This window comes from Pituophis catenifer, unplaced genomic scaffold, assembly GCF_029215685.1.
Source record: "Pituophis catenifer annectens isolate HBS135680 unplaced genomic scaffold, rPitCat1.0.hap2 SCAF_46, whole genome shotgun sequence".
Lineage (NCBI taxonomy): Eukaryota > Metazoa > Chordata > Lepidosauria > Squamata > Colubridae > Pituophis > Pituophis catenifer.
In genome coordinates, this window is record NW_027256926.1 from 35001 (window position 1) to 62940 (window position 27940).

General features: G+C 40.3%; 1 protein-coding gene across 1 annotated transcript in view; it reads right to left on the minus strand.

The window, feature by feature from the left end:
- Positions 1 to 1050: 1050 nt before the first annotated feature.
- DMRT1 (doublesex and mab-3 related transcription factor 1) overlaps positions 1051 to 27940 on the minus strand; it is a 76928-nt gene continuing 50038 nt past the window's right edge. The window contains exon 5 of the mRNA XM_070956514.1: positions 1051 to 1205. Coding sequence (XP_070812615.1) covers positions 1051 to 1205 — 155 coding nt within the window. The remainder of the gene's footprint in view (positions 1206 to 27940) is intronic.

Genomic DNA, 27940 nt, shown 5'->3' on the forward strand with positions numbered 1-27940 from the left:
CAAATAGATGTTTTCAAAGCACAGAGTGAAGAAAATACAAGTAATTTCTTTCCCCTCCCTGTTTAATACAGTTTACCAACTATGCACACACAAGAAAATTTGGTCATCAATAACATTTTTATTTCAGTACTACTGCAACTATAGAGAACAATGAATTCTTTTAAAGAGCAGTTTTATTTCTGGTTGGCTTCTGTAACTAAGAGAAAGTACATGGTAAGGCATTTTTAACAGAATATTGAAAAAAATCTATAATAACTTTAAAAGGCCATTTTTACTTGGAGCTAACATTGTAGCAAATAGCTTAACTTGTACAAACTTTTTTTTTACATTTTAGGCTAGCAATAGAGGCTATATCTGGTCAAAATATAGTGTCTTCCATTAAAACAGAACTAAGAAAAATCCATCACAGGCCTTTTTACTAATTAAAAATATCATTCTTGCTTAAACTTTTATCTACTTTTTTATATCATGAAAAGAGGAAAAAAGATCCTTGGGTCTGTAAAACATAGAATCTTCCATCTCAATCTTAACTCATGCAGTGCAGCTTAAAAAAGGAAGCACAATTCTGTTTCACAATAGGAAACTATTTCTCAAATTTTCATATTTGAAATATCTTGTTTTTGAACACCATTAAAGAATTAATCAAACTCTTACGTACTGGATACATCGATTATAAGCAAATCTAAGTATCTTTTGCATACACTGAACTTTGATTACATTTTATCTACAAAATAATCTACAAAATAATCTTTAATTTTATTTATATACTGTTTATGTCAAAAAAATTTTTTTAAAAAAATTAGAGAATACCAATACATTTCTTTCAATATACTTAAGGGTAATGCTCTTGCATCCCTTTACACTATACTATTCTCGTTCTTATCTAAGACTGAAAATCACAAAGTGCAGAACAAATATAAAGGGAATGAGTGAACATTTTATCAACAGTTATTTCAGCATCTGTCATCACAAAACAGGCAAATCCAAATTAACACGAAGGCACTTCTTCAAGGGAGTCCACCCCAAGACTTTTATTTTTTTCATCCCTGCTTATTCGCCATCTTCCATAACAGAATGAACTGGAAAGGTGTTGGAGTCAGAGGCTGACTCACACTCCAGCACAGCCTTGGTACTTTCATTGCTGATGGGAGAACTGCTGGAAAGGGAAACCAAGCCAGAATCTTGACTACTGGGTGGTGAAAATACTAAAGAAGCAATGGGATAAAGGGGAAGGAGAGAGAAAAAAGGAAATGCCACGTTAAATGACATGGAATAATAATATTGCACAGCTAAATTACCTTACATACACGCATGGACACATCAATATGCAATGAAGGTCCAGAACTTGTACTTAAGCACAGTCCTAGACATGTATAATATTTCAAGTTCAGAATAGAGCTGGACGGAACCTTGGAGGTCTTCCAGTCCAACCAGCTGCTCAAGTAGGTAACCCTGGCCAAGTGTCAAGTCAAGTGTCTGTGCAAAAATATATATATATATATATACATACATACATACATACATACATACATACATACATATATTAAAAAAACCCCTCCAGTGATGAAACACCCACAACTTATGAAGGGAAGCTGTTCCACTGGTTAATTGTTCTCACTGTTAGGAAGTTTCTCCTTAATTCCAGGGTGTTTCATTAATTAGTTTCCATCCATTGTTTCTTGTCCTGTCCTCTGGTGCTTTCGAAAATAGTTGAACCCCTCTAATAAGATCAAAAATAAGTTTTATTTTCTTTGGAAAATATTTTTATTTTCTTTGGAAAATATTTTTATTTTCATTATTTTCTTTGGAAAATAAGTTGGCCTCTAATAAAATAGTATTGTTGGAAGAGAAGAACCACAAAGTTGGTCCAAGATTGAAAGTTACAAAAGACTCAGGATATCACACTTGCCTTTTTCTAGGGATACCCAGATTCATTTATCTCACCCATTTTCCCAGGGAAGAGTGGAGAGGGAGAAGACGCTGCCCATGGTGAGTCATAAAGGTACTTCAAGGTACTGGTTCTCATCTTCAAAGCGCTCCATGGCTTAGGGCCCGGTAATTTACGAGACCACCTTCTGCCACCGATAACCTCCCACCGGCCAATATGCTCCCACAGAGAGGGTCTCCTCAGGGTGCCGTCGGTCAGGCAATGTCGACTGGCAACCCCCCCGGGGAAGAGCCTTCTCTGTGGGGGCACCCGCCCTCTGGAATGAGCTACCCCCAGGGATACGACTGATCCCGGACCTCCGAACCTTTTGCCAGGCTCTGAAAACGTTCCTATTTCGGCAAGCTAGGCTGGCTTAAAAATTTTTATTGGTGAATTTTATGGGTGAGGGGTTTTAAATTGGGGAAAGCCATTAGGGATTTAATTTTGTTTTAAATGTATTTTAATGTTTATATTGTATGTTTTTTAATCTTGGCTGTTCACTGCCGAGTCCTTCAGGAGAGGGGGGTGGTATAAAAATTTAAATAAATAAATAAATAAATAAATAAATAAATAAATAAATAAATAAATAAATAAATAAATAAAACAAACATTAACTTGAATCATGGGCTGGTCATTCATGGTACTAGATTGTTTGCACCTCAGATAAAACATACAGGCATAAATAGTCAAGATATATTTGTCCTTTCTAAACCCTTTGCAGGTCAATGCAAAAACTGGACAGCATCTCCTGCTCTCTATAAGATTCTCACAATTTTAAGAGCTGGATGATAGGGGAAATTCAGAAATTTGAAAAAACTTGTGCCACCAAAGCATCTCCAGAATGAAAAATGGCACACCTAGAAACTCTGTGCTTGACAATCTAAGCAGATATTTGTGTATTAACTAACCTCTTCTAATTCCAATGAAACAACTGAATGATGAATTGATTGTATTTTATGCAAAATAAAACAAAGACTCCTCCTTGAAGTTCTGGTAATACTTGAATTAGATTTATAAAGACCATGAGATTGTTTTATTAAAATCAAGAGGGCTTCATATCTGCTTAAGGCTTGGAAGAATAGGAGTTTTCCTTAACATTTTAAAAAAAGTGGACTGTAGAAAAAGCACATGATAAAACCAAAATGCAGACATAAAACAATTGCATTACAGAACAGCAATAGCATCAGTAAACAGAAATACCCACGACAAGACACACTGACTTAAAAATGACACACGCATCATATCATAACACAAATGAAATTATCTGATGTCATAAAGTCTTGCATAGGTACCAAATTTATAATGTTTGACATGACACGTAACATGGGACCTCCTTGCCTCCAGGCAGATGTCAGTGACCGTACGACTTAACCAATCAATACATTTCAGAAACATTAACATCAATTATGAGATGCATTTAGAAGCCAATTAGATGGCAGACGAATATTCCAGGATTATCTATTTTGCATTCAATTTGAGAAAAAGCTACCTAAGTTATCACCAACATACATACTAGTTTTTGCTGGTGGAAGAACTCCAGAGAAGGAAATCCGCATCAAAGATGTTCATACAAAAAGTATGAAAACGTATAGACAGTTCTTGATTTACAACCACAATTGAAAATTTCAGTTGTTAAGCAAAGCAGTTAAGTGAGTCACATCCAATTTTATGACCTTTTTTGCCATGGTTGTTAAGCAAATTTCTTGCAGTTAATAACACAAATGAATCTGGCTTCCTCCATTGACTTTGTTGGTGCAGACGGACTGAAGTCACAAATGGCACTCACATGACCCTGGGGCACTGCAACTATCATAAATACATGCCCATTGCCAATCTGATCATGTGACTGTGGTGACGCTGCAACAAAGCAAGTACTGGTTGTACTTTTTCCAGTGCCTTTATAACTTTGAACGGTTGCTAAACAAATGGTTATAATTTGAGGACTACCTGTAATCTTCCCTCAATCAAGCTTAATTTTAGATGTTCAGATGACTATATGGACGCATCCATATTTTCTTGGCAACAATATGGAACTTGATGGAGAGGAATGCCTTTTCAATTTCCCAACAGAGCCTACAGTCCTGAGATTTCCTGATGGTCTTCAACCCATGTATCATCCATATTTAACACATTTGACAATGGGCTGCCTGTTGGTTGAGCAGAAAAGGGGCGTTGGTCCTACTTGACACGCTCCTTCTCGGGGTGCGGGGAACATCTAATCCATTAGGGTCTTATTAAAAGGTACAGGGAGTTCACCTTGGAAAAAGGTAGCAATGCTGCCTCTTATGCAGCAGGAGTCAACTTGACTTCAACTCCATTTGAACTGACACTGCTACTTATTTTTTAAAGGGCTCCAATAATAGGCACATCACAAAGAAAACTCAAGCAGTAACTCAGCAGCTGAATTCCTAGTTGCTTTTAAAGGCCCAGAAAAAGGTGGTAACTCAAATGGGAATCAGAGATGAGTTCTTTTGTTCATATGCATTTTGCTAATATGGACTCTTTATGCAACTGAAGAAACAACTGTGCGTGCGCACACACACACAAAAAACCAGTTTGGACTACAGGATATAATTCAGGGAGAAGCCATGCTTATTCTACAGACATATGGCCCCAATTCTAGAAAAGTGTAAGAAAAAGCATTAGCAATTATAACAAGATTGAAACCGGAAGTGTATTTTGCACATTGGTGTGTGTGTGTGTGTGTGTGTGTGTGTGTGTGTGTGTGTGTGTGTGTGTGTAAGGGAGGGGAGGGTTTGCTACTAGGCAAGTACTCCCAGAAGTTCTAAATTCTAGTTGTCAGGGCAACTGTCTCTCCCCCAACTGAGTGATTGCCTCTTTCTTGGAAGCCGAACAGTAGTGCTATGCTGAATTTGCTTTTTAATTTCTCAGGAGTTTTTTTTTTTTTTCCATGCAAGGAACATTCTGTTTTTTTCTATCTTATTCTCAAAGTGCTTGGCAAAGGCTACAACTGCTAATCTTACTTTCTCTTGTCTTCCCACCACACTTCCTTGTCTGAAAAAGCCCATAAGGAGTTCTCTCTTGGTTATCTTCCCTTGAAATATAATGAAGTGTGGATGCCAAGGAGGTTACCAATTCCTTGACAGATGACTGCACTGTGAACGATAGGGGACACACCTGCCTTGGCTACCTTATAGATTCAGTAAAGTGCTCTTCTTTGAAAAGCAACTCAAAATTAAATTATTTTTTTATCAAATTGAGAATTGTCAGGAAAAAAACCTTCTCTTTTCTTGCTTTTCTTTGTGGGAAGGATATGCCCTTGAGTCAGTGCTGATTCCTGGCTACTGGAGAAGTCCCTGCAGTTTTCTTGGCAACACTGACAGAAGAGAAGTAAACATATATATACAGTCCACCTAATTATAAGTAAAACTTCTATGGGGATATGGCAGTGGCGTCATAACTGGATGTCCAATTCTGCTATCCAGGCCTCTGGTGTTGCTTCATGCAGATCTTCTAGGGAACCAGAGAATTCACGTCATGGGCAATCTTGCACAATATGTTTAATAGTTTGCATATCAGCACCACAATCACAACAAGAGGAATCTTTCCATCCCCACTGATATAGGGCAGAGTCACCTAATTCTGTTCAATTTCAACCAGACAAAGCGAGGCAGGTCAAAACCAGATGGTTTGATAGAGGGATCACTACTGATCAGGCCATAAAAAGAAACCTCTTTCCAGGCATTCTGGGGGTTAAATTGGGTATATTTTAAGTGAATAGCTGTTCTTTCAAGCTGGCCTGGATTTCAATCTTGTGATGGGCTGTGAGAAAGTTATTTCATGGGATACAAACACATAAATAAATAAATAAATAAATAAATAAATAAATAAATAAATAAATAAATAAATAAATAAATAAATAAATAAATAAATAAATAAATAAATAAATAAATAAATAAATAAATAAATAAATAAATAAATAAATAAATAAATAAATAAATAAATAAAACAGACTCCTAATCCAAGAGGTTGCCCATCTGTGCCCAGAGGAAGGTGTCCTGATTTCAGTGGCCCCATACAGAAGGGATGAAATAAATGTAGAAAGTGGCATATACAGCAGGACTCAAATCACCAAAGTACTGATGTTATACCAAAGGAAGCGCCCAGGTTCCAGAACAATAAACAGCAAAAGATCAAAGCAAACTTTTAAACAGTTTAAAAGCTAATATAGTGGAAGAAATATTTGCAACATTTCAATCTCTGCTCGATACAAAACACAAAATGGAAGGGTCTCTGACCTCATTCACCTTTGATGAGTCAAGATTCACCCACAGCACTCCTTTCCCGCCTAGCCTGGATGTAATTAAGGAGAAGCTGCAGTGGTAATTTCTCTCCTCATTAACTTCCTGATTGGTTTGAGCCTCAGATTTCCACCAGGCCTCCCGTTTGTCTTCATCAAATACAAATGGCCAATCGTTAAGACTAATGTTTGTGTAACTAAGTGCCAACATCTGCCATGGCTTCTTGTACAACAATAATAGTGAAAGGGTAACATTGATGCTCCTGTGTTAATTCTGCATATATTCATCAATGGGAAAATCTATGATATAATTAGCAAAATGCTTTGGTAGACAAGTATGCTAGAGTCATTTGCAGAAGAAAATGTGTTGCAGTCATTCTATTTTGAATGGTTATAATTTAGTGGGGAACTATATCCAATGAATTTCTTTCAAGTAGACTATAGAGTCATTCACCTTTCCTTGACTTCCTTGATTTAAATTTACTACTTTTATTGCTTTCAAGAAACAGAAAAATATACCAATGAAATTGTTTACAAGTAAACAAGCAAAATTATTAACTAATTGAAGGACATGATATTTTTATGATTCTAATTTTTTGAGAGTCAGCTTGATGTAATAATTAAGGTACCAGGCTAAAGACTGGGAGACTTGAAGTTCTAGTCCTGCTTTAGGCAGAAACCCAGCTAAGTGACCTTGGGCCAATCTCTTTCTCACAGCCCTAGGAAAGAGGCCATGGTAAACCACTTGAAATCTTATCAAGAAAAACTGCAGGGACTAGTCCAGGAAGTTGTCAGGAGTTGAAAACTGATTTGAACCGAACCAAACCATACCAACAACAGAACTTCACACTTTTCTTAATAAATGCAATACTATATTCACCATTAACTTTATTATATTTTTATTGAAAGTAATGGACCCTTGTGCCTAGGCTAAGAATACCAATCCATATTCAAGAATCCACAGAACATCTTTAAGAATAATTGATTTTTCTACTGTAGATACATGGACTCAACCATACTGAACTTACACAAATAAGGAAGTAACTCATGTCCTTTACCTGTTATCTAATTTCAACCAAGATCTAAATGAGGGAGAACAAACCGAAATTAAATCCAGAGGAAACAGAGATGATGTTGGGAAACAGAAAAGTAGAATCTGCCCAGAAAGAACAGATTCACAATTTGGCAGTGTTTCCTGACCCGGCTGTCAGTGGATTTGCAGGTGGTAATTGTGGTGAGGAGTGTGTTTGCACAACCTGTGACCTTTCTGAACTGTCAAACGTGGCACTAATTATCCACAATTGGTTACAATCCTTCTTGACTAATGCAATGTGCTGTATGTGAAGCTAGAAGTCGCAACTGGGGCAAAATGTCACAGCTATTACCTGGTTCAAGCTTGGTTGTGGGTCCAGGCTTGGGGCTTGAAGTATAAAAATCACTTGAGGTTTTCAAAAATAAATTGTACAAGCATGACTGGGTTGGTGTAAGACTCCTGCCTTGGACAGAGGGGTTGGACTAGAAGCCCTCCAAGATCCCTTCTAGTCTTATGATTCTAGGTAAGTACTGTGTTTCTTGGCTGTATTTATATTCATGGCAACAATTCTACTTGGAATCCATACAAATTATCTTGTATTGTTTTAAATCTGTTTTTACATTTTGTGATGTATACCACTTAGAGCAGTGATGGTTAACCTTTTTGCCATCGAGTGCCCACACCCATAATTCTATGAACTCCGGCTCTCGCACGTGACCCCCCCATCCCCCCGCTTTTGGTACGCGATGGCACAGTAGACCAGGTAGGCCCGTTTTTCACCTTCCCCAGGCTCCAGAGGCTTACTAGGAGCCTGGGGAGGGCAAAAATAGCCTTCCCCACCGTCCCCCTGGAGGCCCTCCGAAGGCTGGAAATGGCCCATTTCCCGACTTCCTGTGGGCCCGGAAGGCCCGAAAATCAGCTGTCTGACACACGCATGTGCACTGGAACTGAGCTAGGGCAACGCTTGCATGCCCACAGATATGGCTCCGAGTGCCATTTTTGAGGTGGGCAGCTATATACAATACAGTACAGTACAGTACAATAAAATAAAAAGTGAATATCTACAGGACTAGAAACCTATTTACTCATAACATCAGCCCTTCTCAAGATGCCCCTCAGGTCAGAAGTTTGTCTACCTGAAAAATGGGACAGCGTCTTCTCTTATGGATCTTCTAGTCCAAGCAATTTATTTGTCAAAAAAGTATGTTTGCTCCCTTTTACCCAGGACTGAGAATAAAGGAAACATTTCTATTGCCAGGCTTTTGCCTCTTAATTATTGTGATGGTTTTATTGATGTTGATTTAATTTGTGATTTTAAATGTACTGATTTCTAAACTTTTAGATTTATAAAAGTTTTGCTACTTTTATTTATTTATTTAATTAATTTAATTTGTATACCGCCCTTCTCCAACGGGAGTCAGGGTGGTGAACAGCCATGGTAAAACATAACATATAAAATTTAAAAGCAATTTAAAAACATTAAATAATTTGGCTATCCAATTAAAAAAACCCGGGTTAAAACCAATTACAAATTAAAATTGAAGGGATGGGATCAAGCCAGCCCGGCTAGGTGAAAAAGATGTGTTTTCAGGGCCTGACGAAAAGTCCGGAGGTCTGGTATCGTGCGTATCTCTGGGGGCAGGTCGTTCCAGAGGGCAGGTGCCGCCACAGAGAAGGCTCTCCCCCTGGGGGTCGCCAGCCGACATTGTCTGGCCGACAGCACCCTGAGGAGTCCCTCTCTGTGGGAACATACTGGCCGGTGGGAGGCTATTGGCGGCAGAAGGCGGTCTCGTAAATACCCCTAAGCCATGGAGCGCTTTAAAGGTGGTCACCAACACCTTGAAGCGCACCCTGAAGATCACAGGAAGCCAGTGCAGCTCGCACAGGAGAGGTGTCACATGGGAGCGCCCCGTCGCTCCCATAATCCCCCGCGCGGCTGCATTCTGGACCAACTGGAGCCTCCGGGTGCACCCCAAGGGGAAGAGAGAGATGTAGAGAGCATTGCAGTAGTCCAGACGGGAAGTGACGAGTGCTTGAGTGACTGAAAGGGACGCAACTGGCGTCTTATAAATTTATCAATTTATAAAGTTTTATAAATTGATGTGGACTACTTTGGTTGTTTTCACAATACCTGGTTAATTTAAGACTAAAATAAATGATCAAATAGATGAGAGTAACCTTATTTCACATAGAAGAAGGACCCACTTGAAAGAGAAGTAAGTGCCTGGAGTGCAGGAAGAGCTTTAGTTAGAGTTTTGGTCTAATTTCTCACCAGAGTCCACATAAAAAAGTCTATAAATGTGGAATGGGGAGCTAATTTGAGCTGAGTGCAAAGAATTCATATGAAGGAATATTGTCCTAAAATACAGAGATGTCCTGTTGTCAAAGTCCAGCAAGGGGCTGGACTAGAAGACCTCCAAGGTCCCTTCCAGCTCTATTCTGATTCTGATTTAAGTCCATTGCTAGCCCTAATGTGATGGACAGAAGAAAATCATGTGTCAACTCTGAGCCATTTTCTTTCCAATTCTAGTTACACAAGATGAATAGATAGGAGGATTAGGTTTAAGAAGGTTGCTTAAATTAATCTCTTATGAAGCAGTGAAGAGTATGTTGAATAGCTACTAAGTGAAAGAACAAAATCTGGATTGAGTTCTTCCTGTCAGAAAAAGCAAGAATAGTCCTGTCTCTAAGTTGATCCAACCCAGAAAAAGATGTTCTTTCTTACTGATTACAAATACTGTATGAGGAAAGCCCCTGAATCCCCATTTCAAAAATCCTCTATAGACAAGAAATGTGGAACTTCCTCAGATGCAATTGGATTTTACCTTCCATCAACTTCAGCTAGCCCTGCTAGTTGTCAGGGATGCTGTGGACCAAAATTTAACACAGCAATGTTTCAAATCACTCTGGTAGACCTGAGATTTGGCAGAACCAGAATGAAATCAAGAGGTCCCATAGGTTAATTAGGACAAGGCTGGTGAGGCACAATCTCCTCTTCTATAGGTAGTCTTCGATTTAACCACCATTTATTTAGTGACTATTCAAAAGTTATAGCAACACTGAAAAAAGTGACTTATGACTATTTTTCACACCACAGCAGCATCCCCCCAGTCACGTGATCAGAATTTGGACACTGGGGAACTGGCATGTATTTATGAAGGCATGTATTTATGAAGTTTGCAACCTTTGGAAAAGCAAAGTCAACGGGATGCCAGATTCACTTAACCCTGTGACTCACTTAACAGCTGCAGTGAGTCATTTAAACAACTATGGCAAGGAAGGTTGTAAAATGTGGCAAAACTCACTTAACAAATTTTTGCAGCTTAGCAATGGAAATTGTGGGTTCAACTGTGGTCACAAGTTGAGGTCTACTGTATGTGATTTTCAGGGCCTTCTCAATATCTTCCTTTTCCTATTTGTGTTTGGCTTCTGCTATCATTGAAGGTCTTGGTTTTAAGCATACCATTTTTAACTGGCTTGCTTGAGTAACTTTCTCAGTGCCTACATTTCCCTACCTCCCCTTAACCATCCCACCAATGATGTCCATGGCTTCATGTGTGGCATTTCCACCAAGCTGCCTGCCTGATCTTCCCAATGCCTTACTTTCCCTTTTTCCCCTTAGCTGTTCTCCAAGCCAGCATCATGAGAAAAAAATGCCAGCGGAAAACTAACTTTTAGAATGAAATCATCAACACCATGCAAAGAACAGACTAACTGAGTGAACTGCTGTTAAGTCAATGGCCTGGAAAATATAATATGCTTCCAGAGATGTGAGAAACCACTAAAACAGTCATGCTTGAAAAGCAAAATGTTATTTGTATTTACATTTTAAGATCATTAGACTCTTAATGCGAAGCAATATTTTAAAGATTTAAGCTCCGAAAAGGTATAGTTCATTTGTTAAAGCTTTTTCACATTCTTATGTTTTTTCAGCTGAGAATCTACATTAAGGTTGCAAACTTATTTTCCCTTCCCTGTAAAGCCTTAATAAATCCAACAAAATTTGCTCCTAAGTCAACATTTACAAGCAAAATTGTGCTAAAAAGAAAATCCTTACCAGTCCAAACTAAGTAATATAATAAAGAGCAGTGATGGTAAGGATTTCTTTCCCAGGTAAAACATCTATACCATAGATCATACTTTGAGAGCAACCTTAGTGCAGGCACATATTGTACATGGAAAGGTATGTGAATTTAAAAACAAAAGTTCTTTTTAACTGGAATGCATAAAAGCCAGACAAACAATATTATCTCTCTAATGATTACTTGGGAGAGTTTCTGCATCTTGAGAGAAGAAGCCTAAATTGATTAAACCAAGTTTTTCATGAAAATAAAATAAAAATTAATTCAGTATATCCAGTGGTGGGATTCAAATTTTTTTTACTACTGGTTCTGTGGGCGTGGCTTGGTGGGCGTGGCAGGGGAAGGATATTGCAAAATCTCCATTCCCTCCCCACTCCAGGAGAAGGATACTGCAAAATCCCCATTTCCTCTCGATCAGCTAGGACTCGGGAGGCAGAGAACAGATTCGGGTGGAGCCAGTCAGAGGTGGTATTTACCGGTTCTCCGAACTACTCAAAATTTCCACTACCGGTTCTCTAGAACTGGTCAGAACCTGCTGAATACCTCTGGGTATATCCAAAACTAAGTAGATAAAAAAAGAAGTCAGATTGCAGGAGGGCAAATGGGGTTTTTCGTATGGTCCCATGTTGGCAATTGGTCATGTAACAGAACTGATCAAGTGTAATTTCCAGTCAATGGCCAGCCTTAAATGGAAATTCTTGGAGTTCTAATTCCTACACAGAATTGGATTGTGAAGACTAATGGCTAATTTGCAGAATACCAGAAGTTTCTTTTTTTTTTCCCCCCCTGCCGAAGATTAATCTGGCTGTTGGGTTGAAATTATAGGGGCTTTTAATTTTGGAATCTAAATCTCTGGAAAAAAGACTGTCTTTTGTTTAATCTTTTATAAATAATCTCTGTAAACTATCATGTTGTAAAAAAAAAAAAAAGACAAAACAGAAAAAAAAAAGTTTTACACTTCTCTCTTCTGAAATTTGCATTAAGACTACCAGGAGCTAATTAAATGGAATCCAATTCCTTACAGAAAGATTGATGCATTTAATACACTAATAAGAAGGAAAATTAGATAAATTAATGAAAGGATATCATACATGCTGTGAGTTAGTACAGATTAACAAAAACAAATGTATTTATTTTTGTTTTTATTTGGATCCAAAAGAAAAGGACAGATATGTATTTAAGGGGACAGCGATGAATTTCAGAAAAGCGTAATAGGTTTGGGAAAGTGCTTCAGGTGTTTCTGCATATTATCCTAGTTATTCCAAACCCAAATTTCTACTTTACTAAGATGATCATAGTGCAATAATGACTTCATTCAGTGCCATGTCTGGTTATGCTATTCCAATGTTTCAATGGTCAACATAGTCATATTCTACTTACTAAGATATGTATTATCTGTCAAAAAAGAAGACTTTTTGGAGAGAAAAGGGTCAGGCTGTTTTAATGAAGAGCAGAGAGCTGCTTTTGCTTCCATGTGATCCAAAGTACAACTTTCAAATCATTTTCAAAGTATGTAAATTACACCTGCAAATAGCATCCAGCTGTGAAAATAGATAAATATAGATAGTCCTTGACTTAGAGCCCCAAATTTATGTTGCTAAGTGAGACAAGTCATTAAGTGAACTTTGCCCCATTATACGTGTGGCCAAACAACTGTGGCTTCTTGCCACAGTTGTTAAGTGAATCACTGCAGCTGTTAAGTTAGTAACACAGTTGTTAAGTGAATCTGGCTTCCCCATTGACTTGGACGGTCAGAAGATCGCAAAAACATTTCACATGATCCTGGGACACTGCAACCGGTATGAGTTAATTGCCAAGTGTCTGAATTTTGGTCATGTGACCATGGGGATGCTGCAATGGTCATGAATGTGAAAAACGGTCATAAGTCACTTTTTTTCCCAGTGCCATTGTAATTTTGAATAGTTACTAAATGAACTGTTGTAAGTTGAGGACTACCTGTATTGGCTGCTGCTAAAATAGTGGCCTAAGATCCAGTTTACTTCTCCTTCCACAATATGAAGTGTTCCTCTGTCTTGAAACCTCTATCCTTTTTATTCACACGTTACCAATCTCACTATAATTAGTAACTGGACATGGAATAGATATTTTCACTGCCCCTATTTGCCCTAACATGTCATTGTTTCCGTATCTAATACTTCATCGCATAGTTTTTTGATGCTTTTGACCACCAATTCTTTTCATTAACATCTAAACATCTAAAATAAGCACAACATGTCAGATTTCTGGCACAATTTCCAACAGTCCTTCATTCTTGCCGTTCAAAGCAATGTAAGAGATATAAATGGAGTGATTATAACATACATTTGCAGTTCACCCATTTATTTGTAGCTAGGGAGAAGATTAAGTTGTGTCAAAGCAACAAGTATAAATGAAGAAAAGTGTAAACACGTTTCATCTGATCTATCTTTTCCCCAAATTTCATTTTTTAAAAATGATTTACCTTTACAAAAAAAAAAAAAAAAAAAAGAGCGTGGAAGAAAAGAGGATTGGGTTCTGTATCTCTTCCACTCTCCCCTTTTAATAAGGAAATTGATTCAAAATTCCTATTGTGATTTTAAAAAACCCACCACACTAGAGATGTGAGCACAGGATTCCAACAAATTTGTCTGGAAATAAGTTCCAGTGAACACAGAATCTGTTTTTGCAGGGGGTGTAAATATAGATGTACTTATTCTATAAGAGCTACACCCAAGTATACATCCTTTCAGAATAAGTCCCTTTGAGCATAATAGATTTTATCTCTGAAAACATTAAATGTACATGTCAGAAACCCCCAGAGCTTTCTTTCCTGACCTCAGGGCTGACCTCAAACCATCAATGTAGTAGTTTAAGGGGCCTCTTAATTATGAGTGGCCTACTGGCTTGTTGGAGAACTTTGAGGCATTCTTAAAACCTAGTTAATGTCTTCCCTAATGAAAGGACTCACAAAGGACAAAATTTGGACTGTCTTTGTTCTCAAATAGGTACCTGAAGAAATGTCATGAAATTGAGCCCAATGAGGCCTACGAAACCATGGGAAAATGGGAATCTATAAACAGGGACATTAAGTCCTGTGAGGGTTTGTTTTTATTTTTGTTCCATGCTGAACACTCAACTTTGGATGCTGGCTTTAGAATTCAGGCTCTAAGTTGGTTAACCCTATCGTGGTGCTTTTATTCAAATAAAATGTTGTCTCTTGATTAGCCCAACCTTGGGCTTGTAATCTAGCACCACATATTCCAAAATTGCTTAGGCCTGATGGTGGCGCACAGCCATGGTGGCGCAGTGATTAGAATGCATTACTGCAGGCTAACTCACTGCTTACTCCAGGAGTTCGATCCTGACTGGCTCAAGCTTGATTCAGCTTTCCATCCTTCCGAGGTTGGTAAAATGATGACTCAGACTGTTGGGGGCAATTTGCTGACTCTGTAAACTGCTTAGAGAGGGCTGCAAAGCACTATGAAGCGGCATATACGTCTAAATGTTATTGCTATTGCCTAGTCACCTCAGTTAAGGGAAAACGTCATCAGATACAGATGAAACTACACTTCAGGTGAGTAATGGCATCTCTCCATTCAGATTGTATCTGCCAAGATGGACAAGGAGAGGTGATAGAAGGCTGGAGATCCAAGGGAGTATGTGATTATATGGACAGATCCATGTACACTACATGGTCATTTTCATCTTTTAATGGGATTTTTGTGGGTTCAAACCTTCTACATGGAAATGAATTCACAAATGAATTCTTCACTTTAGGTGACTATATTCAGCACATGGCCTTAAAAGATAAGGTCCTCCTCCTCAATGGTAAAAGAAAACGATATCTAGAAGCTCTCATATACAGTCTACCTTTCCTTAAACTCTCAGACCAGAAAGATGCAGATGTTATAGTGTCCTGCTCTCATGTGTAGCGTTTTCCATAACTTCCATGAGTGTGTGAGTTCAATTCCCAGTAGGGGGTTTGAACCCCATAGAACAGTATCTGACAGTGGTGAAATGTAAAATTTGTTACTACCGGTTCTGTAGGCATGGCTTGGTGGTGGTGGTAGGGTAATATGACTGAGTGGGCGTGGCCAACTTTTTTTAAAAAAAACTTTTAAAATCATTTTTTCTACAACCTCTTCGGCTGAAGAGGTTGTAAAAAAATGCTTTTAAAGCCCCTGACGATCCCAGTTGACTTGCCTGATCGGCAGAGGCTTTCTTTTTTTTTAAAGCCTCTGATGATCCCAGCTGACTTGCCTGATTGGCAGAAGCTTTTTTTTTTTAAAGCCTCTGACGATCCCAGCTGACTTGCCTGATTGGCAGAGGCTTTTTTTCCTTTTAAAAGCATTTTTTCTATAATCTCTTCAGCCGAAGAAGTTGTAGAAAAAATGCTTTTAAAAATAAAAAAAAAGCCTCTGATGATTGCGCAGCTCAGCTGGGTAATTGGGGGAGGGGCAACGAATTTTGCTACCAGGTCTCCGAACCACCCGCCTCCATCGCTACCGGATCGGGCGATCCAGTCCGAACCGGGAGCATTTCACCCCTGGTTTCTAGCTGGATGCATCTGAAGGGTTTCAATAAAGGATGAAGTCAGACACATGGTACCCCTCGGTAGTCAGTGTATCTATAAAACATCACACAGGATATAAACTGTGTGTAAGAATAAGGAAAGTTTCCCTCCCTCCCACCTTCAAAATCAATAGAAGTCATGGAAAATCCCATACATTGGAGCAAGACACAATATAATATCTGTATGTTTCTGCTCTGAGATCTTACGGGAAGGTATATATACCATTCTGAAAGCTTCTTCTATGAACTCAGAGAGAATGATTGGTCCAAAGTTGCCCAGTTGGCTTTGTGCCTATGGCAGGACTACAATCTCCCAGTTTCAAGCCTGTTGCCTTTAACCACTACACCAAACTTCTAGTTAGGCAGTGGAACAAGTGGAAATTGCTTCAGAAGTGGTTTGAGAATGACAAAGAGCAGTTTCTTCTCCATCACACAATGCTAGGATAGCTTGAATGGTAGACTTATATTTGGAACAATGTATATTGTGTGCCTCTGGCTTTCCTAGTTTAAGTATCTCCAACCTGGACTGCTTTCAAAGTTTCGAGATTTTAGCAGGGCTATTTAGTGAGTGTCCCAGAAAAGCAAAGGAAGCCGTCTTAAAATCCTGCATTAAATAGAGGAGAAACAAAGATTGTCTATCTTCAATAAAACCAGATTCCAATGTCATTTTAGAATTTAGTAATTTGAGTACGGCTCAAGTAGTTTGTGATTCACAGAACTTTACATAGCAATAAATGTATTAAGTCTTTAAAGTGCCACAAGATTCTTCATGATTTTTGACACAAAATACTAACTAAGGGCCCTCTCTGCAACTATAGGTATGTATACAGGTAATCCTCGATTTACAACAGTTCATTTAGTGATTGTTCAAAGTTACAACTGCACTAAAAAAAGTGACTTATGACCATTTTTCACACGTGATCATTGCAGCATCCCCATGGTCACGTGACTTACATTTGGATGCTTGACAATGGTTGAGACCTTCTGACAAGCAAAGTCAATGGGGAAGCCAGATTCACTGTGTGACTAATTAAACAATTGCTTTTGTGGCTCCGTTATCTGAGCCTGTGTCATCGGCAGGAGAGGACTCCGAGAGTGAAGGAGAGGAGTTGGCAAGACCTCCCTCTCCAGGACCCTCCTCTCTGGCAATGCCTTCGGTGTCCGCTGAAGGGCAAGAGATAGGGCCGGGGCCAAGCACGTCCACGCAGCAACAGATGGACAGTGATGAGGGTAATGAGTCTTGGCTGGATCCACGCCAGCATCGCAGAGATAAGCGCGCGCAACAGAAGAAAAGGCGTGCCCGAGATTAGGCTGAGTCACTGGACCACACCCCACAGGATATAAAAGGGAGCGTAGTGGCCAGTCAAACCTTGTGACGAACAAAGCTGAAAGCTTCCACGCCATTCTGCATTGCCGGACTTTTGGCTATAAGACTTTACTGGATTATCTCTGGACTTGATTTGACTCCGTAATTATTGAGCTGTTTCTTTTGATGTATCAGAAGTGGGGAGAAGTTATCTCTCCTCTTTGTAAATAATAAACTCTTGGCAGGCAGCCACTAGGTTGTTGCCAAGTTCCATTATTATAAGGAAAAGGATTTTGCCGGCTGGTTTGGTCTTTAACTCTTGAACGTCTGTTGGTGTGTGCGCGTGGGGTTGGGGACAGAACAAATTGCAGTGGTTCACTTAACAAATGTGGGAAGTCATAAAATGGGGCAAAACTCACTTAACACATTTCTCACTTAGCAACATAAATTCTGGGCTCAATTGTGGTCGTAAGTCAAGGACGACCTCTACTCGAAACTATCTCCCCCATCAAAAATAAACACCATATTAGAGATAGGAAGAAGTACATATTTGGTTCATACTGGTGGAGCAATTTGATATATACATATTTTTAAAATGACACCTCTGCCTCGCAAAAATCAGATAACCTGAAGTAGATAGGCAGGGGGGAAAAAAGAAATACTGGCAAGATTTAGAAAATAGCAGCTTTGGCATTTGCATGCCTGATCTACTTCAACAGGTCTAGAGGGGAAAGAAATATAATTTATTATAGCTCATTTGGCTCAGCAACAATTGCTTTCTCCGAAAGGAAGAGAGAACAATATAATTGAACATAAGTGCCCTCTTGAGTGGTTAAGCCTCCGACCGCCTGAGGCGAGAGCTAGTACTGATGTACTACATGGCATTACAAGAGTGCTGGGTGCTATAGCTAGCAATTATCCTGGTATTTAACCAAATCTATCGCTCATCAGCAAAGCGTTTAGTGCAGTAGTCAGAGCGAGACAAGCTGACATGGAGCACAGTTACTTAACTGTCCCCTGCAGCGATTATGCTGTTCCTTTCCGCAGCTCAAGAGTCATGTCAAATTAAACAACACCACATTGACTTTTCACTTGTAGAAACATTACCAGGTGATTGACAGCTCTGGGATGCTATAAGGGAGGGGTTGCCTCCCATCACATCGAACAGAGGTTCCTTATTTGCCAGGCAGCTTTGCTCTCTTTTCACTCCCCCCACCCTAACTAGCTTATTTTCTCATGCATGGTTTTCACTCCCGCTTCAGTTTGCTTATCTCTGATGGGCTTTTTGTAATCAAGGGCTATTTTCTTGCTGAAGGAGGAACAAAAGTGAAAGTTTGAGTCCCAGAGGTGTCACTTTTCCTCGTCAATCCAAATATACAATGGCCAAAAAAAATCAGTATTCAAAGCTGCAACCATTAAAGAAACAGAAAACTAGCAAAGTTAAATTATTAAGAGAGATATAGCCATTAGTTTATTGTTCTTCGGTGTACTTTCCTACATAGATGTAATACAATGCTATCTACCCTTTGTTGATGGGCATTTTTCTGGTATTTATGTTAGACAACTTTCTACTTCCATGGTCACCCAGACTTCAGCTATAGCAACGTTTCTCTACACAAAGTTTCCATAAACGCTAATGGATCACAAACTGTTTCCAAATCTCCAGCAAATCTGAGGATTGCTGTTGGCAACAGTTGCTGAAGTGCCAAGCAAATAATTCACCTACTTTAATATAAATCTAATTTGTAGTTGCTTACCTGTAATTGCACTCTTAGTTGCTATCTGTTTTGTGAGGGTTGACACAAATTCTCTTCTCCCAATTTGGATTACTGTGGCAAATGGACTCTGACCTATCTAAAATGTACAGATAGTCTTCAACTTACAACCAATTGCTTAGCGACTCTTCAGTTACAACCACCCCCAAAAAAGGGTGACCCAAATTTTAAAGTTCCAATGGCGAGCCCCCACCCCACCCCCAATCCCACAATCACATTTAAGGCACTTGGAAACTGGTCTGTATTTGCTATTTGCAGCATCCTGCAGTCATGTGACGTGATTTACAACATTTTTTTGCTGGAAACCGGTGTTTACTTCTGGTTTCTGGTGAAAAATTGCCCATGGTAGACAATTGGTTTGCTTAACGATCACTGCATTCATTTAATGACTGCCACAAAAAGATCACATGAATGGCTGAGGTCATGTGATGACCTGCTTGAAGACCAGCCCAACTTACAACCGAAATTCCAATCAATGACAGTAATAATTCTGGTTTAAATTTAAGATTATAAAGAGCTATAAATATATGTACAAGTAATCCTCAACTTACAACCACAATCAGGACCACAATTTCTGTTGCTAAGTAAAGTGAATTGCGCCCTGTCTTATGACTTTTTGTGCCACAGTTGTTAAGTGAATCACATAGTGGTTAATTGAAACCAGCTTCCCGCATTGACTTTGCTTGTTCGAATCCTGGTGGGAAAATCGCAAATGGCGATCACATAACCTTGGGATGCTGCAACCGTCATAAATACATACCGGTTATCAAGTGCCTGATTTTGACCATGTGACCATGGAGATGCTGCAATGGTCCAAAGTGCAAGGCCCAGTAGTAAGTCATTTTTTCAGTGCCGTTGTAATTTTGGTCGTTAAATGAATATTTGTAAGTAAAGGATATAATCATCAATAATGACAATATAGTTATTATTGGCATCAGACTTATTTCTTAGAATACAAAAGCAGGAACCCAGCCAAATGTTCATCATTGGCACTCTCACGGGACCCAGAAGGATTATGTAGGCATGTCAATAGCGCCAACACTTTTTTCTCACTATTTCCATACTTGGCTTAAAGAGAAAGGGGTCACCAATAGAGAGGTCTGGCCATAGCAACAATCATGAGTAGGGAGCGCTCAGAAAGGGAAGCCATTGCAACAATCGTGTGACATGAGTGAATTCGCTCAGCCACAGTGCTCTCATGCATAGGAGGTAATGGAACCGAGTACCTCTTTCCTGTGGCTTAAAATAAATCTGTGTTTGTTGATCTACCTTCTCCCACACTCACGGGTGAAAGCTGGAAATATTAGGAAATCTATCTTCTATATTGCTACTCTCCCTTGTTGTTCTCTTGCCATTTTCTTTCCTCATACTTGGGTTGAGAAGACAAAGACAAAAAGTAAATTTCCACACGAAGAGCTGAGTTTGGCTTATGTGTCACTAATCTCTGGTTTCCTACCCCCTACTTAAAAAGTGTTCATTTAAAATATCATTGCTTAACAGTCTTACAGACAGTGCCAGGGAAATAAAACAGGGAAATAAGAAATGTATAGTTCTCCTAACGCTGCTGGACTACAACTTCCATTCGTCATCTCTTGTCATACCCCATAGCACACTTGAAGGCAGAGGTTGCTTATTTTTCTATTAGAAATTCAAGACTAAAACATAATTTCCAGTGTTGACAATTTTAGATAAAATTGCATAAATCCTTGCAACTTGCAATCAAGTATATTTTGTTAAAAAAAACAAGCTAGTAGTCTTATCAATGCTTTTAAAAGGATCTAAGAATGCTTCTAGACAGGTGGTTCCCAACATTCACAGTTTTAAAAAAAATGTGTAACTCTTTTGTTTTTCCCTCCATAAACAAGATGAGATAACTAAGTGTATAAATAATAACTGATAAAAGTTATAAACTAAAAGCCTCCATAGTCAAATTTCCCTGATTTTTTTCTTCTATAATGAAGAGGGTAATATGATTAAGCTCAATGCTTTGCTCAGCAAAGTATGACAATTCAATGAGTGAATTCTTTTTTATCTGAATTTTGATGCATAGACTATAAAGCTGGCATCCTAATGGAATGGCTACAATGATTGGAAAACAATATAAACCCCCGTGTTTAAAAGTAATATGACTGAAAATTTAAGTTTTGGCAAATGTTGTCACCTAGTTTTGTAATAACAGAGTTATAGCAGAATAGATGTTTTGGGTTGTAGAACATTATATTTTTGTTAATGGATTTTATAAGTTTATTTATGATTGCAGATAACAAGGCTTGCCAGTATTTGTTAAAGTATAATTAAACTAATGAATAATCAGCAATAAATATATAAGCAACAAAAAAAGTAGTGAACAGAATGAAGAAAGTATAGAAATTAATATTACCAACTACATATAAGTAACCGAAGGACACGTAAATATGTATTTCTACCACTTAATTCATTCAATCATTCCTCCATCCATCCATTTATTTTTCCAGCTTTATGAATGAAAGCAAATTATATAGTATCAAAATACACACACACATATACACGTATACACATACACCTATGTACACTACACTGTTTTATATGTATGTATGCATGTATGTATATATATACATGTTTATTTACATATACATATATAGTATGTATATATAGTATATATGTATTTGTGTGTGTGTGTGTGTATGTATGTATATACATATACAAATATGTATATATATATATATATAAAATAAAACTTTTCAGTCTTGAGAAAACAAAAGCTACCCTCATATAACAGCCAAATTCCTACATAACTCAATTTCGACATCTCATCTGGTGTGAACTGCACTCATTCCTAGTGTAAACCCCACCGCGCTGTGCAATGATATACTGTAATGTCACCTCGCAATCTGGATTTACTATAAAGGGCTTCTGACGAGTTTCAGAGCAGTAAACATTGCAGCGAGGTGTATTTCACACTGAGCTGGTTTTTATGAAGAACACTTCACCGCCCAGCCACAGCACCCAGATGATGAATGGTGAAAGATGCGTGACAAGCTTCATCATTGTTTGTAAATCTTAACTGTTCCCGCTCACTAACTCTGCAGGCAATTTTCAAAGACAGCGGCTGACAGAAGGACAGCACAGCTCTCCTGAAGGTTATTCAACTTGTACTTGGCCTAAGCGCTGCCTCTGAGGTCTCCACTGAAAAATAACCTTCTGGTTATCAAAACACCCACCCTGAAGATACATTAATGGGAGCCAACTGAAGATATCCAACTCCCAAACAAGCCTGCCATGGAGCAGTATTTCCAAGGGTAAGATCCAGAGCAAATGTGATTAAAAATTGTCAGCCCTACTAGATAGATCAGATCAAGAAACTGGCTCCACAGGAATATTAGAATTATACTTCATTGAGATAGATTATAATAACAGAATCTTGCAAGTCTTCCTGTGTGTTTGCCTTTCTCTCTTTTTTATAACACAGGGAATCAATGGGAATCAGTCTTTTTCTTTCCTTCCTCCTAGGTTTAACAAATGCTCCTTGGGAATGGGACAACTTGCCTCAGCCAACTCGCTATGGCCAAATTGCCACGGTCAACTCGCCATGGCTAACTCATCATAGGACAACATGGCCAACTCGCCATGAGACAACTCACTGCAAGACAATTCAACAATTCAATTTAATTATTTAAAATATTTTTAAAATTGTTTTAATTTTTGTCATTCACATTTTCTTTTTCCTCTGGCATTCCTTCTTTTATGATTCTATTCCACTATTTATCTGATATTAGTGTAACTCTTATCCCGCAGTGAGTTGTTCTGTAGCAAGTTGGCCATGGTGAGTTATCATAGACCCTGATCCTGCACTTATTATCTTAAGATCTTCTGAATGGCTTCTCTGAACTCAGACTCCTACAAATGTTGAAGAGCGTCTCAGCTTTTTTGGGATCAAGGACAGGGGACAGGATTAAATTCTATGTGTATTTGGAGTAACTCTTATTGGGTTTAATGGCTCTTATTCCCCAGTAAGTGTGCATAGGATTGCCTGCAGCCCTAGAAGTAATCTTGCTCACAAGACTTTCCACAGTTACAGCAGGTAAACGTAAGCAGCTGGTTCAAAATTCACAATCACTTTCCCCAATTACAGACTTCCAATTCATCCATCCACTTATGCATTTACAAGATAGACATTGTTCAGCCTTTAAATCATCTAACACCTAACGAAAGGCAGAACATTTAAAATGTGTTGAGGACAACCAAACTGGTTTAAGTAATCTTGAATATTAAGCGTTAAACTCCCAAACAAATAAGCAAAGTTGTCTCAAACGATTTCAGTGATCACTCTGGGCATTAGTTATTCTGGAAGGATCACTTTTAATCTTCTCTTAAATGTTATCAGGATTACAAGATTGATTTGACTTTATTACCTTGAATCAACAACCTATTCAAAACATAGTAATCTAGGGAGATTTTTTAGCCTTTCCTCTTTGCTTAGTGTCTTCCTTGGGTTAATAGAAACACTGGGCTTAACTAACAACATACGACAAGGGAAAAAATAGGTGATTAGAAGAGTCTAACTTCCCACTACAGAACTCCATACTGGGAGAGTCAGCAGCATGCTTGAATTCTCAGATCTGTATTACTGTAGTAAGAAGAGTTCAAAAACCATAGTAAACATGTCATAACCTTGGGATCCTGCCATTGTTTTTACAAATAACTCAAAGTGGTAAAATATCAAACACACCTTCCTCCTCCTGTTTTCCCAACAAACCTGTGAGGTGAGTTGGGCTGACTACTCTGAGTAGCTGGGTGATTGGTCCAAAGTCATGTAGCTGGCTTTCATGGCTAAACTGGAACTAGAATTCCCTATCTCCCACTTTCTAATCTGATGTTTTAATCAATAGACCAAACTGGCTGGTGGCCCCCATGATTGGGATGAAGGTGTTTGATGCGTATCCCACTACTATTTGAGATGGTAGAGTACATAATAAGATACTATTGTAGCAGTCCCGCGGATATAGCTTTTCCCAGAAAATCTACCTGGTTCTGTTATAATTTCTCTTCTGATGCTTACTGAAATCTTATTTTTGATAAACTTTAGATTTTGCCCCTTTTAAACATGGTCTGAACTGCTTTTTAAATGCTGCTGCTTCCTTTTTAGATGTATATAGGTACATTTTAGTTACTTTCAGGGTTCTATTTAAAGCTGAGGTAGGATAACCACTTCAATATTACAAGTCATTTGTACTTGTATTATTATTTTTTATCACTTAATAATAATAGAAAATTTAAAAATGAGAAGTCACCATATTAAGGATCAAGGCATTAACCCTTTACAAAAATGATCTTAGCCACCAGAAAAATGCAGAGATTTTAAGCCAAAAAACTGTTTTGGGGCAGCTGCTTTTTCTGGGACTGCAAACTTCCCTTCCTAGCACAATCCCCAATACAATCCCACAAAAATAAGCACCTGGTTTAACTTGCAGGCAGATGCTTCTATATTGTAAGAGTACAAAATGCTACATAGCTCTAATACCCATGTTTCCTCTTTCAATCCTATTCACAAATTAATTACCAACAATAGCTAAGGACCCAGGAGTTAGCAGAATACAATGCATGGCTTATAAGGAAGTAGTGTAATCAGGAAGTGTCAACTAAATGACTTGCCAGCAAGCAAGACAGAACATGAGAACTCTGTATCACTTCTACACATGGCCTTCTTTCAGGATTGTTTCCATAGTATCAACTAAACAAATCCATAACTATCATTAAGTGTTGTACCTTATGATTCTTGACGAATGTCTCTTTTCTTTTATGTACTCCGAGAACGTATGCACCAAGACAAATTCCTTGTGTGTCCAATCACACTTGGCCAATAAAGAATTCTATTCTCCATAGTGTAGAAATGGGAGGTGCCAGTCTGGGTATTCCTTGCTCTAGCTCTATGTCCTGAGCTGAAAAGTTCTGAAGATCCGCCTCCCTGGTGACGTCTCTTCAGTTTTTTTCAGCTCAGCACAGCTCATGGTTGCAAAGTTTTAGCTCCTGAGCTTTGAGCCAGTTTAAATAATTTCTTTTTTCCCTGGATTTTCTTTCTTTTTACTTTCTTTTTATTTTGGAAGCTGCTTTCTCCTCGTTGCTTGCAGGTACTGTTTAAAGGGAAGCTCTCCGGTTTTGGATTGAGCGTGGGGGGGGTGGCTGTTGTTCTCCCCTCAATCTCCCTTATCGTGTGGGCGGCTGTGAGGGGCTAGCCGGCTGGCTTTCGCCCCGGTCCCTCCAAAAATTCTTCGGAAGCCTCTCAGGCTTCACAGACAGCCGCGGGAGCCGCGCGCGCCATTTTGAAGGGCCGCGGCCTCCCTTTGATCACCGCTCGTCAGCTGGGAGGCGGAGCGGCATTTTTGGGCCTTATTTGCCGGTTTGAGGCCTTCTCTATCTTGCTGCAGCCGCACCAGCCGGAATTGGCTGGTGGTTTGGAAGAAGGTGCCTTGGCTGAGGAGTGTGGGCCGGGCGCTGGGCCACGCTACTCCCTGGCGGGCAATGGTGGCCTGTAAGTCGCGGCGGCCTTCGTCCCCGCGCATTTTTTGGCGCGAATTAGTCCAGCCGGCTGTGATCCCCTGGCAACCTTTGAATACAGAGCTGGTGTTTTTTTTTTTCTTTCCTTGGGAGGCAGAGGAGAGAGTGGATTTCTGACCAGCGCAACTTTATCTGCGGGTTTGCTTGGCGGCCTGATCTGGTATTGCTTCTGATTATAGAGAGAGCCTTTCTTTGAACTGGGCAGTTGAGGAGCGGCCATTTTGAGACCTGGGAGCCATTTTGTATTTTTTTTTTTTTTTTTTGTTTTTTGCAGAGTCTTTGGAATTTGGTTTCCTGTGACTGCCATCTGACTTACCATCATGGGGGATGCTGACAGGCAACCATCTTTCTCTGCTGAGGGCTCCTGGTCACCTCTACCTGATAGGGGTAGGGCCTCTAGGCCACGAACTGCCAGCCTTGCTGCAGCCAATAAAATTAAGGCCAAGGCTAGAGCTCGCCCCGGGCGTTCCAAGGCTGAGGAAAAGTCAGCTCAAGTTAGGCACCGTGCTTTGGACAGAGAATTTGCAAAGGCCGCTGCCATTAATATGGCTGCTGATCCCCCTCAAGCCACTGTGCCTGCGCTTCAGCCATCAGTTCAGCCTGTGGAAGATTCTGTCCCTCAGACTGTCCATTCTCCTACCTTGGCTGGGCCATCCAGGGCATGGTCTCCAGAATTGCAGGCCGAGCCCCAGCAATGTCCAGGGCCTTCTGGTACCAACAAACGCCCTGAAGCCACCTATACCCCCACAGCGGCTGGCCTTCGCCAGGATGAAGGGGGGGAGCAGGAGGTTCAGAATTCCATGAAGTCTTGGGTGGAGCAGGCTATTAGGCAGGGCATTGCAGAAGGGATGCAGCTTCAGTCACAGATGTTTGCCCAAATGTATGCCCTTAGACCTGAGGTGGAGTCCCAGGGATATCTTGCCCCTTCTGAGGATTACCTTGGACAGGTCTCTCCTTCCCCTTCTGAACCTGTTGACTATGCAGAAGATTATCTGGAGGAGGGAGAGATTTCGGATGGGGATCAGATCCAACCATCCAGGCCCGCTTTCAAAGGTTTATTTAATCCAGCCCTTTTGAAACCACTTCTGATTAAGGCCAGGGCCACTGCTCGATTGGGTCCTGACCCAGCACTCTCTGGTACCCTGGGTGCTGGAGAGCAGGATGATTATCTTTTCACAGAACAGGCGGTGGAGGCAGATACTATTCCTATCCCGGGAATGTTTCTGGACATGATCCGTAGACAGTGGGCGACTCCAGCTCTTCCCTCCAGGGCCTCAGGGCTGGACAACCAGTTGTTTACGGTGGATGCGGACATGATCAACTTGCTGGAGGTTCCAAAGGTGGACACTCCGGTGGCGGCTCTCACCTCTTCTTCTGTTTTACCACCTGATGCAGAGGACGCCTTAAAGGCAGAAGATAGGCGAGAGGAGACGGCACTTCGTCGTGCGCACCAGGCGGACGCCTGGGCTGTAAGAGCTTCCTCGGCAGCATCCTTTCTCACCAGAGCGTCGGTCAGATGGCTTCGCCAGCTACAAGGCCATTTGGCACCAGATGATGTTCGGGCCCACCAAGACCTTTCTAAGATTCTGGCTGCAGCTGAATACACGGCGGACGCTACCTTAGCAGCTGCCAGGTTCTCTGCCAGGGCCATGGCTTCGTCTGTCACCGCTAGACGTATGCTATGGCTACGCCATTGGCGTATGGACGGGAAGAACAAGTGGAAGTTGGCTTCCGCTCCCTTTGAAGGGGGGTTTCTTTTTGGACAAGCTTTAGATCCCCTACTTATCGAGACTAGGGATAAAAGGAAGGTACTCCCGTCCCAGAGCAGGCGAACGGATTTCCGTTCATCCCCTTACTATAGGCGGCGCTCCTTCCGCCAGGGGGGAGCTGGGCCAAGCTTTTCCCGTCAGCAACGGCCCTTTCACTCCTCCAGACCTAATTATCAGGCAGATAGATCAGCCTTTTCCCGGGGTCGCCAACAGTCATCCAACAAGCCCTTTAGGGGCTCCGGTGGCAGAGGGGCCAGGAGATCTAAGTGACTATCCGTCACTGGATCCTCTTGGGGGCAGGCTCGGCCTGTTTGCAGACCGCTGGGACGACCTCACTACAGACAATTGGGTGAGGGAGACAGTAAGAGCAGGGCTCTCCCTCGAATTCCTTTCATCCCCTCCGAGGCGTTTCCTCCACTGCCCCGTTTCTGGAGACCCGCTCAGGCGGGAACTCATGGAATCGGCTATCCAGCATTTGCTGGATATCCGGGCCATCCAGCCGGTTCCACGGGGGCAGTGGGGGCGAGGGTTCTATTCCATCCTATTTGTCATCCCAAAGGCCTCGGGAGGGTGGAGGGCAATTCTAAATTTGAAGGGCCTCAACGAGTTTATCGTTTACAGGAGGTTCAAAATGCACTCCCTGCATTCCATTTTAGCCGGGATCAGGGAGGGAGACTTCCTAGCCTCCATAGATTTGACCGA